Source organism: Mesoplodon densirostris, chromosome 2, assembly GCF_025265405.1.
Source record: "Mesoplodon densirostris isolate mMesDen1 chromosome 2, mMesDen1 primary haplotype, whole genome shotgun sequence".
Classification (NCBI taxonomy): domain Eukaryota; kingdom Metazoa; phylum Chordata; class Mammalia; order Artiodactyla; family Ziphiidae; genus Mesoplodon; species Mesoplodon densirostris.
Window position 1 is genome coordinate 62,426,392 of NC_082662.1, and position 18,652 is coordinate 62,445,043.

Consider the following 18,652-nt stretch of genomic DNA (forward strand, 5'->3'; position numbering starts at 1 on the left):
CGAAACAAGCTCTTTGTCTGCTTTAGGCTTAGTGAAAACTAGGGAGAAATTTCACTTAAGCACTTATTATTCACCACCCTTCCCCAAGATGTGAATGATAAGCTGTGCATGAATAACACTATGAAAACACATTTTTATTAGTGTGAGTGGGGCTCAATACCAGTTCTAAACAGGAGAAAAACTGAATAGTTTTTTCAGCTTCTTTTGGCTATCAGCTTCTCTGAAATGTGTTCATATCTAGACAATTGTATGTAGCTATACTCACAATAATCAGAACATCAGCTTTCTGCCTCCCTTTTTATGAAGCTTGATAATTTTCTGTACATGAATGTCTAGACAGGCAAACTGTCTCTAGGGAATTTTCTTAAAGAATCCTATATTCTTTTGAAACCATACTGGTAGCAGGATACACTGAACATTTCTAAAGGCCATTTAAGGTAACCATTTTATAGCCCCCCAATTTTAAACAATTTTTTCAGTCACAAATGGAAGGCAAAGAGAATTTTATGAACCTACATTACAAAATCTAGATTACCATGTAAGAGTATCAAAATATATAGCGTTTTTATCTACTTACTTGAAACACGGCATATAGCTTCATTCATTAGCTGGATTAAAAGGCACATTTTGAAAAGTCTAATACTGTGAAAAGTTTATTTGCATTAAATAACTCCTATTTTTACCACCATAAGAGATACTGACATTTGCTTGTCCTTTGTGATCAGATAAAAGACATTTTGGAATGGATAATCTCTACTATTCTTTATGAAAGAAAAAGTTAAAAACAAAATTCAAGTGCAAAAGTTTTCAGTAGTCTTCCTACCTCCAGTGTACCCCAGCAAAACAGTCACAGCTTTTAGGAAATTGATAAATCCCAAGCTGCAATTTACCATGTTTTTTCCCCAATGAATTACAAAAAAAGTCTGCAGTATATTCCTGAAAGTATACCATATTCCCACAAAGTAAGGGAGCCTAAAAGCAACAGTAATCATTGCCTTTCAGTATCTCAAACCTCATATAATCATTGACAGGATAATAGAATCTGTAAATCCAACAAACATTCCCAAAATAATAGGGATCAACTTCTATTTAATAAAACTAGTCTGGGTTTACCCACCCTTTCCACAAAATTCAACAGACCCACATAAGGTAGAAACTGGTCTTTGAATTTTTAACTATGATTATTTTTCTTCATTATAAAATGTATTTAATAAAATGTCAACATATGCAATGTAGTATGTACCAGCATGGAAGATGCAGCTTTAAAGATGTTTATTACAAAATTTTTCTTATGGTTGATGCTTCGGATTTTTAAGTCATCTCTTCAATAAAGGTCTCTAAACTCATTCAAATTATTTAAAATCCTGAAAAAAGTTACTGGTCACTCTAAAAAACTTGACAGATGCATTCTGACACATTTTTCAAGATACATTTAAAAAACATTTCTTTAGCTAGGCTCTTTAATACAACATAACATTTTATGACTGTTATACATTATTCTCCCTAATTTATTGTCATTGTTGGACCTTCAAACCATCTTGGAATAAGTATGAAAAATTTTATGTGCAAAAATGAGTAATGGATGATTTTAACACTTTGGAGATAATTAAAATCAATAAATATTTTCTTGTGACTTACTTAAAAAAATAAACAGTAGGAATTGTCAATCTTGTGTATGTTTCTGGAATTTAACTTGTAACAAATATATTCTATTAGCATATAAAATGTTTTTACCTTATTTTGAAAGCATTAAATATGTAGGGATGCCCAAAATATGTGGACTGTTTTTAAAACTGACACAAATGCATCCATATTCCACTAAAAACAAAATAATCAGAATGATGTGCACTTATTAGGAAGCAAGTTTAAAAATTTGGACTTTTTTTAAAGTGCTCAGATTTGGAAGAAGAATATCTTTAAGCATGCTTATTATGAACACAAAAAGGACTTTTAAACTCAAGTTTAGAAAAAAAAAGTTTCTATGAAAGGAAGATTATTAACAAACATTTTCCATTGAAGAAATAATTCAGGTAAAAACAAATAGCACCACAATGAATTGCACTAAGGTGCTAAAGGAGGTACCTTATTCCCTGCAGAGAGAATGCTCCTTCTGAAGTGTATTGCAACATATAAATGCAATTGTTTAATGGTTACCATTTGGTTCATTCAGCTACAGAAAACTGCATTCCTTCTAGTTCATTATATTGAACAAACATTCAAATTACTGAACTATACATAATGTTACATACTTTACATTTTATGAAAACAAAGCTTGAAGGAATATTTATAAAGGTCACCTTGAATATAAGATGACAAGTTTAAAAGGGCTTCATATCTCTTAAGACATTTAATTTATGTTAATGGTCCAGGAGTGTTTTAGATATAGATATAGATATATTTATATGCATATATATTTCAACAAGAAGTGTAAAAATTTTTAAAAACAAATCACAGCACTCATAGCTGTTTTACATAAGAAGGACTTGGGGTCATTAAGATGTCAAACTATTACACTTATAATATGTATATTTTTAAAAAGACTGAAAATGGCACATCAGGAAACTTGCTGGAATTCTTATTAGAGGCCCATTTCATTATATCATATCACTGATGTGTCGATCCAACATAATTCCCTTTTCTTCGATGAAAACGTTTGTCCCTTCTATTTGAATTCACTTCTGGGGTCTCTGCATTCTCTAGCTTTCCTTGGTTGAATGGCATCATTTTCTGTGTCAGTTAAAGATCAGGAAAACGGCTTGGGTCTTCCTTGTAGTCTTCAGGTATGGTAAAGATGGAGCCATCAAATTCATCATATCGAAACTCCTGAAAAGTCACAGTGGCTGTGATCGTAGGAAACACGGGTATATCTAGAGAGGACAATCAATGATAACACTGTAAAATGAAATGGTAACCTATTTATAGACTATGAAATACTATTAGAGATATCTATACTCCTTAAAATGTAAAAAGTGTTATTCAAGGACCAGACAAATCCTAACATACGTCTAATATTGAGTATGTGTGTTTGCAGGAAGAGTTTGGCTACTTGTGAGGAGAGAAAGACACCAAGGCATCAAGAATTACATCAAAAACTCAAGGTCCCACTGCTTCCCAGTCTTAGCACTATGACGGCAGATTCCACTAGACTATTTTTTCTTGGGGCAAAGGGATGGCTACATTTGTACTTTTTGCATTCTGATATCTTTTCTTCAGATTGTAGTGTATATACTCTGAATCTGAGCTTATTTTTTTTGAATTTAATACAAATGAAATACATTCATCCTTTTCTTGTTTTAAAACACTAAAAAGCAATCCATCACTTTAATATATGGGATAAAAATAATCTCATCAGAATTAGAGTAATATCATACCACCACAGCCTAATATTCTTCTAAATAAAATACATTTCTAGCTGAAATTATGAGTGATATCTGACATCAAAAATGGCCAAATACTTTAATCACTCTGCAGTTTTATTCCTAATACGATTTATTGGAAAGAACACATTATAAAACCTGGATTCTGATTCCTACAAATCATTTAATTTATGAGGCTCAAGGATTTCGTATACAAAATAAACTCTAAAGGTTACTTAAAACTCTGAAATGATTCTGTGAAAGCTAAGTTGAATGCCTAGAATAAAGGCATACCATAAACTAAGGCTGACTGTTACAAGCCTAGTATTCTATTGCAGAAAGTAATATTCTCATTTAAAAAAAAAAATCAACATAAGGATTACAGAGTTTCCAGTTATTTCTGGTGGAAAAGATCATTCACTTGTGCTTATTAAGTAAAAATGCTGTTCTAATTCAGAGGTCAGCGAACTAAGGCCTGTTGCCTGGCCTTTTTTTGTAAGGCCTGTGGGCTAAGAAAAAATTTTACATAATTTAGTAGTTTTTTAAAAAACACAAAGAATAATGTTTCATGCAGATAAAATTACATGAAATTCAAACTTCACTGTCCATAGTAAAGTTTTATTGGAACATGTGGTTTACTTATTGTCTATGGCTGTTTTCATTCTCCAACAAGAGTTGAATAGTTGTGACAGAAACCATATGGCCTGTAAAGTCTAAAATATTTACTATCTTTCAGAAAAAGTTTGATGACCTTGATGACCCTTGTTCTAGGCATTGGATATACACCAGGAAACAGTAGAAAACAAATCATGCAGTTATGGAGATTACATTCTGGTTGGGAGATACAAACCACAAATAGGTAAAAAATAATTGTGACTAAGTATGTAGGCAAAAATAAAGCAAGTAGGGGGATAGGGAGTTTCAGTGTTGAGGGTAAGAGTTCTTGATTAGGGTTCAAAGGAAAACCTCAATAAAGTGACCTTTCAGCAAACACCTGAGATAAGAACTACACAGTTGCCTAGAGGAAGAAAATTCCAAGTAGAGGGAATAAGTAAAAAAGCCCTAAAATGAAAGTGTATGGTTTATTCTGGGAACAGCTAGGAGATCAGTGTGGCTACAGCCAAATGAGTATGGGAAAGATAAGCAGAAGATGAGGTTTGAGAAGAAATAGGCAGCCAGATCAAGCGGGGTTTAGGTCAAGAAAAAGTCTTCGGCTTTTACTCTGGATGAGGTGGAAAGCCAGTGGAAGGTTGTGAGCATAGCAGTAACATGTTCTGGCTTAAGTTTAGGGAGATGTAATGAGAATATAATGTAGGGTGACAAAAGTAATAGGAGGGATGTGCTCCAGAAGGAGGAGTCAGAGAGGCAGGAAGAAGTTCAAGAGAGACTCTATCAAAGAAGTGGGAGGAAATCTGCAGAGAAACTACCAGCTTTCACTGGGACAAGGGCTCCACAAAAAGAATGAAATCTTGGAGAGATTAAGTCAGATAACAGAAAAGTGTCCAGTAGATTTAACCATATGAACATCAATAATAAACACAGAGTGGAAGAGATGAAGAGAATCTGTACCGAGCAGCTGGGTTGTTTCTAGCTTGAGGCTATTACAAACTTATTTTTGTATACAGGTTTTTGTGTGAACATATCTTTATTTTTCTGGGATAAATGCCTAGGAATGCAATTGACTGATCACATGGAAGTTGGGTGGTTAGTTGTTTGTTTGTTTAAGAAACGGCTAAAACGTTTTCCAGGGTGGCTGTACCATGTTACATAACCACCAGCAATCCAGTTTGTATTGAGCAATCCAGTTTTTCCACATCTGCACAAACATTTGGAGTTGTCACCATGTTTTATTTCAGCCATTCTGTTAGGTGTATGTAATGATATCTCACTGTGGTTTTAATTTGCACTTCCCTAATGGCTAATGATTCTCAACACTGTTTTTGTGCTTATTTTCCATTTATATATCCTCTTTGGTGAAATGTCTTTTTGTGTCTTTTGCTCTTTTCTAACTGGCTTGTTTATTTTGTTACTGATGAGTTTTAAGCATTCTTATGTGTTTTTTTTTTACTCTTAACTGGGTCTTCCACAGAGTAAAGAGTTTTTTTACTTTTGAAGCAGTCCAATTCATTGATTTTTTTTCTCTTATGGGTCATACTGTGGTGTGAACTCTAAGAACTCTTTGCTTAAACCTAGATCCCTAAGAATTTCTTCTACGTTTATTTCCTAAGTTTTATTGTTTTATTTTACATTTAAATTTAAGTCCATGATTCATTTTCAGTTAATTTTTGTATAAGCTGTAGGATTAAGGTGGAGTTTCATTTTTTTTTTGCCTTTGCATGTCTAATTGCTCCAGCATCATTTGTTGAAAAGGCTATCTTTCCTCTACTAAACTACTTTTGTACCTTTATCAAAAATCAGTTGAGCATATTTATAAGGATCTATGTTTGAATTCTCTTTTCTTATGTTGACTTATATGTTTATATCTCAACCAATACCATACAGTCTTGATTACTATAGCTATACAATAAATATTGAAATGGAGTAGACTGATTACTCACACTTCATTCTTTTTCACAATTGTTTTGGCTATTGTTCCGAGTCAAATTCTTTCCCCTCCAAAAAGGATCTATTCCAGTCCTAACCCCCAGAACCTAAGAATGTGACTGTTTTTTGAGACAGGGTCTTTGCAGAAGTAATCAAATTAAGAATCATTAGAGTGGTCCCTAACCCAATGGCTAGTGTCCTTACAAAAAGGGGAAATTCGAAGACACACGTACAGGAAAAGAACACCATGTGAAGATGAAGGCAAAGATTGGAGTGATGCTTCTACAAGCCAGAAAACATCACCAGAAGTTAGAGGAGGGCCATGAAACAGATTTCCTCTCATAGCCTGCAGAAGGAGCTAACCCAGCTGACACCCTGATCTCAGATTTCTAATCTCCAGAACTGAGACAATAAATTTCTATTGTTTAAGCCACTCACAGTTTGTGGTATTCTGTTATGCAGCCCTCGAAAACTAATATAGATATTCTAGTTTCTTTGCCATCCCATGTAAATTTTAAAATAATCTTTTCTCAATCTACAAAAAAAAATATGGCTGGGATTGTGATAAGAATTGTGTTAAACCCATGTTTCTCTTTGGGGAGAATTAACATCTTTCCTATGTTGAATCTTCCAATCCAATCTTCTACAAAAGTAAATCTTTTGTTTAGATCTTCTTTTATTTCTTTCATCAGTGTTGTATAATTTTCTGCATACAAGTACTGTAAATGTTTTGTTAAATTTACATCTATTTCCTTTTTTTTTGCAATCATAAAAAATATTTAATTTTTAATTTTGGTGTCAGTGTGTTCAATGCTAATATACAGAAATATTACTGATTCTTGTATGTTTAACTTTTATCCTGCCATCTTGCAGAATACATTAACTCGTTTGTTTCTAGAACCTTTGGGATTCAACTCATAGAATCATGTCATTTGCAAATAGAGAAGATTTTATTTCTTCCTTTTTCTACTCTGAATGCCTTTTTTCCCCTTTCATTCATTATTACACTTAATATCCTTTTGATTTCTGCAGGATCTGTCATGCTATCCTGTTTCATTCTCTCTTTTTTACCTGTCTTGCTACAGATGTGTTGATTTTATCACTCTTTTCAAAGGACCAGCTCTTTGCATCACTGACTTTCTCTATTTATTCTGTTGTCTCTTTCATTTATTTCTACTCTTTATTATTTCCTTCCTTCTGCTTGCTTTGGGTTTGTATGTTCTTCTAACTTCTTGAAGTAGGAGCTTAGATTATTGATTTAAGACTTTTTCTCTTTTTGTAATGTATGCATTTAGTACTATAAATTTCACTCTCAGCATGACTTTAGCCATATTATACAAATTTTGATATTTGTGATTTTACTTTCATCCAGCTCAATATATTCTTTTCCTTGAGATTTCACCACTGACCTATAAATTATTTAGAAGAGTGCATAACAAAATATCACAAACTGGAGAGCCTCGTTATCTTTCTATTATTAATTTCTAGTTTGATTCTACTGTGATTGTTTTTCAATTATTAAGGTTTGTTTTATAGCCCAAGATATGGCCTATCTTGGTATATGTTCCATGAGTACTTGAAAAAAATGTGTATTCTGCTGATGTTGGGTAAACTGTTCTATAAATGCCAATTAGGTGCTTTGGTTTATGGTGTTGTAGAGATGTTCTATAATATCCTTGCTGATTTTCTTTCAAGTTGTTGTATCATCTATTGAGAGAAGGGTGCTGAAGCCTCTTATTATAATTGAAAATCTATTTTTCCTTTCATTTCTTTCAGTTTTTGCTTCACTTATCCTGCAGCTCTGTTGTTTGGTATACACATTTAAGATTGCTATTCTTCTTCATGGATTAACACCTTTATCATTATATAATGCCCCCCCCGCACCCCAGTAGTTTTCTTTGCTCTGAAATCTACTTTATCTAATATTAATATAGCTAGTCCTATTATCCTTTGATTAATGTTTGCATGATATATCTTTTTCCATCCTTTCACTTTCAACTTGCCAATATCATATTTGAAGGGAGTTTCTTGAAGATAGCATGTAGTAGAGTCATGTTTTTTTAATCTGTTTTTCCAATCTATATCTTTTATTTTTATTTTGCGGTATGCGGGCCTCTCACTGTTGCGGCCTCTCCCGTTGCGGAGCACAGGCTCCAGACGCACAGGCCCAGCGGCCATGGCTCACGGGCCCAGCTGCTCCGCGGCATGTGTGATCCTCCCGGACCGGGACACAAACCCATGTCCCCTGCATTGGCAGGCGGACTCTCAACCACTGCACCACCAGGGAAGCCCCCAATCTATATCTTTTAAATGTTCTATTTAGACTATTTATACTTAATGGAATGATTTATATACTTAAGACTTAAGTCTGCTGTTTCATTTTTTGTTTTCTTGCTTGTTGTCTCTCTTTTTTCATATATTTTTCTTTTTCTTGCCTTCCTGTAGGTTACATGACTACTATTTATTTATTTGTTGTTTGTTTGTTTGGCTGCACCGCACAGCATGTGAAACGTCCTTAACCAGGGATCGAACCTATGCCCCTGCAGTGGAAGCGCAGAGTGTTAACCACTGGACCACCCGGGAAGTCCCAACATGACTACTTTTTAGAATTTTATTTTTATTTATCTATACTGTTTTTGAGTGTATCTCTTTGTACACCTTCTTTAGTGGTTGCTCTAGGTATGAATTATATGTTACTAATTTATCATAGGCTCCTGGTGTCATCACTTTAGCAATTCAAATGAAGTAGAAAAATTTTGCCTTCCTTTATCTCCTTTCACCTTCCCCCATTTATAATATAACTATAAATAGAAAGAAAGAATGGAGAGATAAAAGTAGACTTTCAAGCAACTCGGCTATGAAAAGCAAAGATTAAAGGCAAGTGCTGGGTAGGGTGGCGCTAAAGGGATTGTTTCATTAGATTGGTTGAATTTTATTTCTGAAGTTTGGCCATCTTCCCCTCACCTCCCTGGGCCTGACTTTTCTTTTTTTGGGCCACACCGTGCAGCTTGCAGGATCTCAGTTCCCCAACGAGGGACTGAACCCGGGCCAGGGCAGTAAAAGCCCAGAATCCTAACCATGAGGCCACCAAGGAACTCCCTAGATTGGCTGAATTTTAAAAGGAGAAAGACCTTTAATTGGTTTAACTTTAAAAGGAGAAACTAACACACCATTGTGAAGCAATTATACTCAATAAAGTTGTTAAAAAAAAAAAAGGAGAAAGACCTGAACAAAACCTAATGGCTAAGAGGAAAAAGGCTGTACAAAAGGAGTTGGAAGATAAAGGAGAAATAAGGGGAAACTGATAGAGCAAGCTTTTTAAAAAAGCGGGGAGAACAGATACACAGTACAAATGAAGAGAATAATCAAGCTAAGAAAAGGGACACCACTTCCACTGAGATAGAAAAGATGGAGGAAAAGATAGGGCTTGGGGCAGAAAAGTTTGTATGAGAAGTTGGGAGTAATGAGGGAGGTCTCATTTTTGATGGCATTTTTTTGTAACTAAGAAAACAAAATTCATCTGCTTAGACTGTGGGAGGAAGTAGTGGGGGGTGGGGATGGGGACTGGTGAAGGAGGTTCAAATTTAACCTTTGAAAGCAGAATGAGGGAAGCAGTAAATCAGAGAAAAGATCATTCAAAATCAGCATTTAAAGCTCTGGCTGCTTTTGAAAACATGTAATTGTGTTAACAGTACCCCAATTTTTCCCCTCAATTGTACCTTCTAGCCTAAATATAGAAACAGAAATGACTGAAGATTAAACTGATGTAGGACTGGAGTTTTATAGGGTCATTTTGAAAGAAGGACAAAGAGACAAGAGAGACAGAGGTAAGCAAATTCCCAATAAATATACAAGCAAAAAATTATAAATCCCTTGTTAATATGGCTCTATATCAGAGACATGCCTGCAAAAAAGTATTGTAGACTTTTTTCCTTTCTATATAATCAAAGTATTTCTTTTTCATAAAAAAACTTGTATTGTGAGGTTTGATTTGTGTTTGGGACTTTAAAAAAAATGTGAATACAGTAATAGTTTCATATATTTAATCCCTACCCTCTATTCTAGTTTGTCGCTGTGCCCCTTAAATACAGTACATAGAAGAGAGTCCAATGCTTGAACTATTTTCTGGCTACAGACAATTACAGTGGGATTTTAAGCTTCTGCAGAAATACTCATGTAATGATCCACAGCTCAAACACTCAGCTTTAGTTTTCTAACAGTTTCTGCCTAGAATCTTATCACTGGTTTACTCAAGTAGACACTGGGTTCCCAGTGCTTTTACATCACAAAGGGAATCTAGAATGACATAGTTAGAACATGTTTTAGAATCAATTTTAATTCACAAAATGTATTCCCAAATTTGGAAAGTTGAGAAGGTTGAGTTTAATTTTAGCAATAAAAGCATTACTTCTGGGAGCAAAGCATTTTGGCCTAATTATTCTGAGATGTGGTTTCAGTAATATTGAGTGAAACAAGATAAAATATATCAGAGGAATTATATAAAAGTTATATTATTATATAATATCCCCCTACCCCATCCATAATGTAAACACCAAAAGGGCAGGGGCTTTTTGCTGTCTCTCAACCCCCCCATAGAAAAGGGTCCATTACACAGCAGGCACTGATTAAATATTTGGTGGCTGGATCAATGGATGGTATTGAAGGCCCTCCTGGAGCTTAAATCAATGCTAAATCTAAACCTCAACTCCTAAAGAACCTGTAAATAGTGTCTTGCTCCCAGTTTTCTAATATAGTTAAGAAGATAAATATATACGAAAATGAGAGTTTACTGTTTTGAAAGATCATTGTTTAAAATAAAATTAAGTTGACACATTTAAGACCGAAAAATAAAATGTAAGGAGTATTACTGTATCCCTGAATAATGACTGTTGACAACAGAAACATTCTCACTATTCAGAAACTCAGAGTCTGCTGAAAACTTGGGCTAAAATCCAGTCTCCCTATATTTCACATTAAAACATTATCACAGTGCATCATAAGTTCACCCACACCCTCCTGAATGAAATATTTGCATATCCATTACATTTGACTTAAATCAAGTAGAATTAGAGTTTTCATCAGGAACTTTATATATTTGACAAAACATGAATATCAATGCATGTAATTACAGAAAAACCATATAAAAATATAAACTAGGAAATCCATTTTCCTTCAAAGCATATTTCTTCTTCTTAAATATTAGTAAACAGCTCCATATTTCTAATAGACACTGAACTTACACGAAAATTTTTCTCTTACCTAGTTTTACAGGAAAGCCTGGAGGAAGCTTCATCTGAACAAATTCTCTAAGCTTATTAAAGTGCTTGAAGGGAGCTATTACTTCCAAAACATTCAATAATCTGAAAAATGGAAGGAGAAAAAAATTTTTCAAATTGATTTCATTGTGTCTTTATGTTGTTTTATAACTACATGCTTCAAACTTACACAGTATTACTGACTTCCAGATATTAAAGATGAGAAAATGACACCTCCTTCTACCTCCTCATTTTTTGTTTTATTATTCTTTTCACTGTGTCAGAGTTAATAAATTTCACATTTTATTGGGCAGCCATAATTTCCACAGTTGTTGATTTTAGATCTATATTTCAGCAGATTCAAGGCTTACACTAGTCTTCATCCTGAAGTCTACGAATTCCCAAGTTCTTTAATTAGCCTCACTGTTTGGACGCCTGAATTTCACTGTCAATTTTGTGTGTGTGAAGGGCTCTTATGTACTTATTATTCCTTGATTTCTTATAGATTTGATAACTGAGTGTTTCTTTTTTACATGCTAAAGGGAAATCCGACTGGCATAAAATTTCAGTTTATAATCCTTCCCTCAACTACAATTTCACGAGGTCTCTTAGCATTCAGTATTATGTTAGTCATTATATTTTATCTTCTTTTATCCTTTGGTTGGATGAATTTCATTTTCAAGTAGTAGTATTTTTCTTTCAAAAAAGGCTCATGGCTGCTATATTTATTGAATTCTTCTGTGCCTTTTCAATTGCCTTGATATGTAAATGACATCTTACCTAGATATACTATCAGATCACACTTTCTTTGCCTCAACAATGTCAAGATGTGAAAAAATGTAAGACCAGGCTGTTTTTTACCCTTTTTGACCTGAATGCCTTTAGAGCTCTCTATTAACAATTGAAATACAATAGTTTAACCAATATAATCATTGTTACTAATCCTTCTCTATCAATTTTTCTTGGAGCCTAATGTTAGCCTACAGATTTAGTTCTTCCATACAGAGAAATTTTCTTCTATCATATTTTGAATACTATTTTGTTTACATTTTGGAGGCTTTCTATTTAAGTGGAACAGCAATGATCCTTATATTGAACCACTCTCCTCCATAAATATTACTTCTCAAATTTCTTTAACCTCTTCTTTCACTGGATTCACTATAAGCTATAAAAATTTAATTTTTGGTCACATCTATCCTGTTCATTGTTGTTTCTACTGTATTTGTTTTGCAATAGTGCTATTTAGTGCTTAATTTATTTCCTTAGCTTTACAATCTCCTTTCCATTTCATCCTGTTGTCTTATCATCTCAGAGTGATCTAGTTTACCAATTTCATGTTCTTTTTATGTTTTACTATAGTATTTACAAGGAATTTTCTTCTGTTCTTTGACTTATATTTTATTCTAGAATGAGTTCTTTTTCTGGCTTTTACATGCTATCTATATTCCTTATTTTACTTTTTGCAGGGGGAATGGCTATAATTCCACATTTTATAAATTCTAAAATACCCATTTTTTTTCCACATATTAACATCTCTGAAATTGGGATAACTCCTAAAATTGAGAACACCTTATAATTTGCCACATTATTCTTCTTCATTAGAGTATATATCTGGTGCATCTTGGAGTCATTTGGGTCCAAGATATGATAAATTATGCAGATTTGTATGTATGGCTAATTCCCTTCCCACATCTTCTGAGAACTATTTATTTATTTCCCTCTTTGATCAATAACTTGAGGACTGTATACCAAATTCTATCTACTCTTCCAAAGCTTGGCTATTGAGGAGTATGAGATGTGCACAGAATTTGTAGAAAAGAAGGGTCCTGCTCTCTTCTGTGAGAATTTTTTTTTTTTTTAATGTATTAGGCCAGACTGAAAGTGGAATGATCTACAAAGGAAAGCCTAGGACTTCAATTCATCCCTTACTTTAATGAGAAGCCTAAAGGTACAGTTCTGTCAGAATCGGCTCTAGCTACCCACCTCCCATTCCATCCATCTCTCCAAATCAATTTTTTTTAATAAGCATCTGATGAATACAGGTTTGGAAGGATATATTCAAGTACTCCAGGAGTACTGTTTATAAGGGTGACAAACTACAAATAATTAAAATGTTTATCAGTAGGGGGATGATAAAATAAATGGCAATACATCAATACTACAAAATACCAAGGAAAGAAGAAAAAGATAGATAATAATGTATTTATTGTAAGAACTCCAAGATAACTCACTTTTAAAAGAAAAAAAGGAACTAACAGAACAAAATGTAGACTGTTCCCTCATTTTTATAAAAAATTCTAAAAAAACACAGAAAAAATCTAGACAAAAATACAGCAGTTATTTACCTGAGGTGAAAGAAAACTGCCATTTTTATTCTATAAACTTCCAAACTGTTAGTTTTTTACAATAAGCATGTATTCATGTATTACTTTTGTAATTAAAAAATAATTATTCAAAAATTTATCTGGTTAAAATAATTAAAATGTTAATATTTTGTGAGCTGGAAAATTTCTAGAAGGGAGCACGACACACTGTCAAAGCAATGGCTGTTTGCTTTTACATTTCAAAGGCCTCAAATGCACCACTCAGATGCCAACACTGTTATAGCCTTTAGAGTTTAATAGCTTCTTTCATAAACTTGTGCAGTTAATAACAAACTTACGACTCAATTCCCAAGGGAAATTCCTGGCTCATGGCTATTGTGGCTTTAAATGTTTTCTTACTCTCTTTGCACACCAGTTCTCTACCCAGATGAGGAGCTCTAAAATGAAAAAGGAAAAAGGAAAGAAAGAAAGAAAGAAAGAAATATTAGGAAATTTTTTCCACATGCTGTCATCTTCCTATGACATTCATTAGTATTTCAACTTTTCTTACTCTGATAGAAATAAAATTATGCTAAAAGGGAATGAAACATGTATAATAAATGAGACAAGGGTAACAGGAAAAAGAAAATAGCAAAGCATAAAAGTTCAGAAGAATATGATCAAAACCCAGAAAATTTCATACTGAATTTTAATAATCACTATTTTTAATAACAAAGCAAATCCATAGAAAAAAACAAACTTTAAAAATATTTTATATCTTTTAAATCACTTATTCAATTCAATCTCTTACTGTCAATGGTTCTCAGCACTGATCAATAAGAAGTGATGTAAAGAATACAGAATTTTACATTACTTGTAGAATATTGTAAGATAGAAACATTTTAGAGAAGTTAGAAAAAGTATAACAATAAACCTTTCAACATAAAAAAAAAGACAACTTCTTACTAAGCATGAGGGTAGGTAATATTTTATTCTCCACCAAAAGAATATTTTCTACAAAGGACTGTATTTTCTTTGACATCATCAGCCAGAAAAAAATTCTTATTTATTTATTCATTCAAAATAAACCATTCATTCATCATTCTTTTATTCAATAAGTATTTACTGGATACAAAAACTATGTACTAGGTACTAAGTATTAGCAATATAACATTAAGCAAACGTCTTTGGTAAGGATAGTAAGAAGTAGTCTGGCACAGGCTGAAACAGAGATGATGACAGGAAATGAGCTTGGAAAGGCAAAAAGTAGGTAAACAATGAGTAGCCTTACATACCTTGCAAAAGACTCTGGATAATAACAGAATATAAAGTTCATCATACAGTGCAAAAACTCAAATAAGCAACTGCATTGGGCAAGTCCTCATATTTCCTTAGAACAATGTCCTATAGGTTTTTTGGTGTATATAAATTGGCAAGAGGGATGTAAAAAGAAGGCTCTACAACTTATTCAAAAAGAATGTAACTGGGGATGATTCTCCATCATGCTTCATCCATCTTTTTTTTTTTTTTTTTTTTTTGCGGTACACGGGCCTCTCACTGTTGTGGCCTCTCCCACTGCGGAGCACAGGCTCCGGACGCACAGGCTCAGCGGCCATGGCTCACGGGCCCAGCTGCTCCACGGCATGTGGGATCTTCCCGGACCGGGGCACAAACCCGTGTCCCCTGCATCGGCAGGCGGACTCTCAACCACTGCGCCACCAGAGAAGCCCCTTCATCCATATTTTAAAAGGAAAAAGAACTGCTTCAGATGAAACTATACTAATAATTCTCTGTAAAAAAAATTTTATGCCTAAATATTCATGTTTTTACAAATTTTTCTAAAAACCAAAGAATATATAAACAAACAAAACAACACTTACTTTCCATTTTCAGAAGATATATATTCTTCCCATGTAATAGTGTTCTGAGGAGGAGGGGTAAGGGACTGTCTTCGAATTGGCTGCCAAAAAATAACAAACAGAGAGAGGGAGAGAGAGAGAAAGAAAGAGAGAGATACAGAGACAGAGACGAAGAGGGAGGGAGAAAAGAAAATTACATTTTTTAAAATATAAAATTAAAACATACAATAATCTACTTAATCTCTTCAATATAATGCTTTAAGAGGTTATTCTGAGATACTTCCATGGTGATTTAAGCTCCAATACTTATTATCATTTTTTAAATCTCAAATAAAAAGAAAAGTGTCAAAGTAGTAAAATCCATTCATTCAATGTCTTTTCTTTGTTTGTTTTTTGTTTTGTTTTGTTTTTATTTATTTTTGGCTGTGCTGGGTCTTCACTGCTGTGCATGGGCTTTCTCTAGTTGCAGCAAGCAGGGGCTACTCTTCGTTGCGGTGCACGGGCTCTCACTGCGGTGGCTTCTCTTGTTGTGGAGCATGAGCTTCAGTAGTTGTGGCACGTGGGCTCTAGAGTGCAGGCTCACTAGTTGTGGCACACGGGCTTAGTTGCTCCATGGCATGTGAGATCTTACCAGACCAGGGCTGGAACCTGTGTCCCCTGCATTGTCAGGCAGATTCTTAACCACTGCGCCACCAGGGAAGCCCCATTCGATGTTTTAATCATCTAAAATGTCCCTGGTTTTATGCTAGATGCTGAACATGGGAACTACAGAGAAGTATAAAGACTAATCCTGACTTCACGGAGTTTACAATTCAAAGTTGGAAAGAAAAAACACATACAAACATGAATAGTTAATCAGGAATACAAATTATTAAATGATTAGAGATCAAATGAGCTTACAAAAAACTGAGTAATACAGGGGTTCAGAAAAGAGAGCAGTTTTCTATAGACAATAAATCGAGACTAGGGGTTTGAGGCTCAAATTTAAATGAAAAGAAAATAAAAAGAATATTTTGGACAGAGAGAATTAACAGTGGAAACACTAGATTGATTTGAACTAGGGAGGAAAGTTCAAAAGGGAGATCAACAACAGTGGTAAAGGTCATATCAGATTTAAAACTTACACCTCATCTTTGTTAACTAAGAGCTTGGATCACTATAGGATGAATTGGCAATAAAGAACTAAGGGAGTGGCAGTAGAAATCGAAAATTCCTAAGGAAAACCAACAACACAAACTGTAGAGCAAAAGGGCAATAAGTGAAAGACACATAAATAACAAAATGAACAGTAACACTGGGAGAGGGTTCCATTCAGAGAAGTATAGTTTTGGATATAATAAGTTTAAGATGTTAATAGGCAGCATATTAGAGTTGTTAAACTCAAGGATTTTGAAGACACAAAAATGAGCTGGAATCCCACCCAGCTCCACTACCTGGTAGTTGTGTGAATTGGGGCATGTTATTTGTATTATTATCAATTTAACTCACCTGCAAAATGGGAATATGACCACCCAACTCATAGTTAAGAATTCAAGGAGATAGTGTATGGAAAATCTTAGTGCCTAGCACAGTATAAAGGATTCAGTAAATAATAGTAACTATTTCATACTGGGAAGTTCCTAGAGGGCAGTTACAAAAAGAAAAGGAGAGAAATCATATTTAGAGATAATGGTTTAAGAAGTCTCTGACTAAATGAAAAGTAATAAAAACAGAGGACTGATGACTGAGCCCTAAAAACTACACAGATTTGCCAGGGGGTTGGGTGGGGGTTGGGTGGAGAGGAGAGAAGGGAGCCAGATATTAATCAATAAGAGAAAAGAAAAAACCAGAGCATCAAGTATCAAGTATCATGACAAGATACAAGACAAGTATCAAGTATCATGACAAGATGCAAGACAAGTATCATGGAAGTGAAAAGGCTGTTTCAATATCATAACAAAGACTTTAAAGGGAAAGAAGCCTGAAAAAAAGGCCACAGATTTTGTTGGTTAGAAATCATTGATGATCTCTGAATAGCAACAGAAGAATAGGGGAAGAAGGGAGACTAACAGTTTTTGAGCATCAGGCAATATGAAAGATGACGTTCTGACCTTGAGAAGTTTACAAAGAGACACACAGGAAGTAGATAATTATAATCCAGGATGGGTGTGGTATGATAGAGGGATCAAGAGGATGGCATAAAAGCACTGAGAAGAGGTTTCTCTGACCCAGACTGGGGTAGCCAAAAAGATGTACCAGCAATGGTGGTTCCTGGTGGAGAAGTCTAAAAGAAAGAGAACAAAATAACCAAATGAAGGACACTGAGGAAAGTACAATGGTGAGAAAAAGCATGCTGTACTGGGAAACTACAAGTGTGGTGCTATTTTTCCCTTCATGTGTAGCATACATGAAGGAAAAATAGCAAGATACAAGGTAAGAGGGCAAGACACAGAAGAGAAAAAGTAGTTTGAAAGGGTTTTGTGCACTAAGTAGATTGTATTTTACTCAGAAAGCAATGGACAAATATTTTGAGCAATATAATGTTTTAGAACACAAACGTTGGAGCCAGACTGACCAAATCCTGGCTTTGCCAATTACTAGCTGACTTTGGACAAATTATTAAACCTCTTTTGTCTCAGTTTAGTCAACTACATAACCTCAGAGGGTCGTTGTAAGGATAAAACTGGCTTGTTAACATCAAATACTTAAAATAGTGCCTGACACATAGTAAATATTCTATACATTTTAGTTATTGAGGCTTTACATAGTTCAATCTATTTCAGAGAGGTCATTCTGGTAGCAGTGAGTAAGCTAGGAAGCTATCTCAGTAATCCAAATGAGAAATGATAAGCTATTTCAAAATGGAAGAAGAGAAATAGATTCACGAGATCTTTAGGATTTTGTAATCGATTTGACACAGAGGTTAAGGAAAGCTAAGAAGTCCAAGGACAAATTTCAGATTGCTGGTTTGGGTAATGGTAGTAGATAATGGTGTTACCACTCAAGACAGAGAAAATAAGAAAAATGAAAAAATTGATCAGATTTAAACATACTAAATCTTAGATACCTATGTTTATCCAAGTGGAGGTAGGCAAAATACTATAGATCTGGTGATTAAGAGACAGGTCAGAATTGAAGGTATATATTGGGTGACAGTTACTAGTGTTTATGTGGTAACTGAAGCATCAGGTATGTATCTAACAATGAGACATTAGAGAATACTAATTGTCTACTCAATCAATAATCTATCTCCTGTTCTTTGTTGTAAAAGAACCTCCCTACCAATTTTTGGCTGGACACATGACTTCCTAGATTAAAGACTTCTAGATATCTTTACAGCTAGCTAAATTAGTTAC

General features: G+C 34.2%; 1 protein-coding gene across 1 annotated transcript in view; it reads right to left on the reverse strand.

Annotated features, from left to right (window-relative positions):
- Positions 1 to 625: 625 nt before the first annotated feature.
- ANKRD13C (ankyrin repeat domain 13C) overlaps positions 626 to 18,652 on the reverse strand; it is an 81,910-nt gene continuing 63,883 nt past the window's right edge. Inside the window, exons 10-13 of the mRNA XM_060089962.1 lie at positions 15,339 to 15,418; positions 13,818 to 13,916; positions 11,160 to 11,260; positions 626 to 2,867 (exon numbers count right to left, since the gene is read on the reverse strand). Coding sequence (XP_059945945.1) covers positions 2,737 to 2,867; positions 11,160 to 11,260; positions 13,818 to 13,916; positions 15,339 to 15,418 — 411 coding nt within the window. The 3' untranslated portion in view covers positions 626 to 2,736. The remainder of the gene's footprint in view (positions 2,868 to 11,159; positions 11,261 to 13,817; positions 13,917 to 15,338; positions 15,419 to 18,652) is intronic.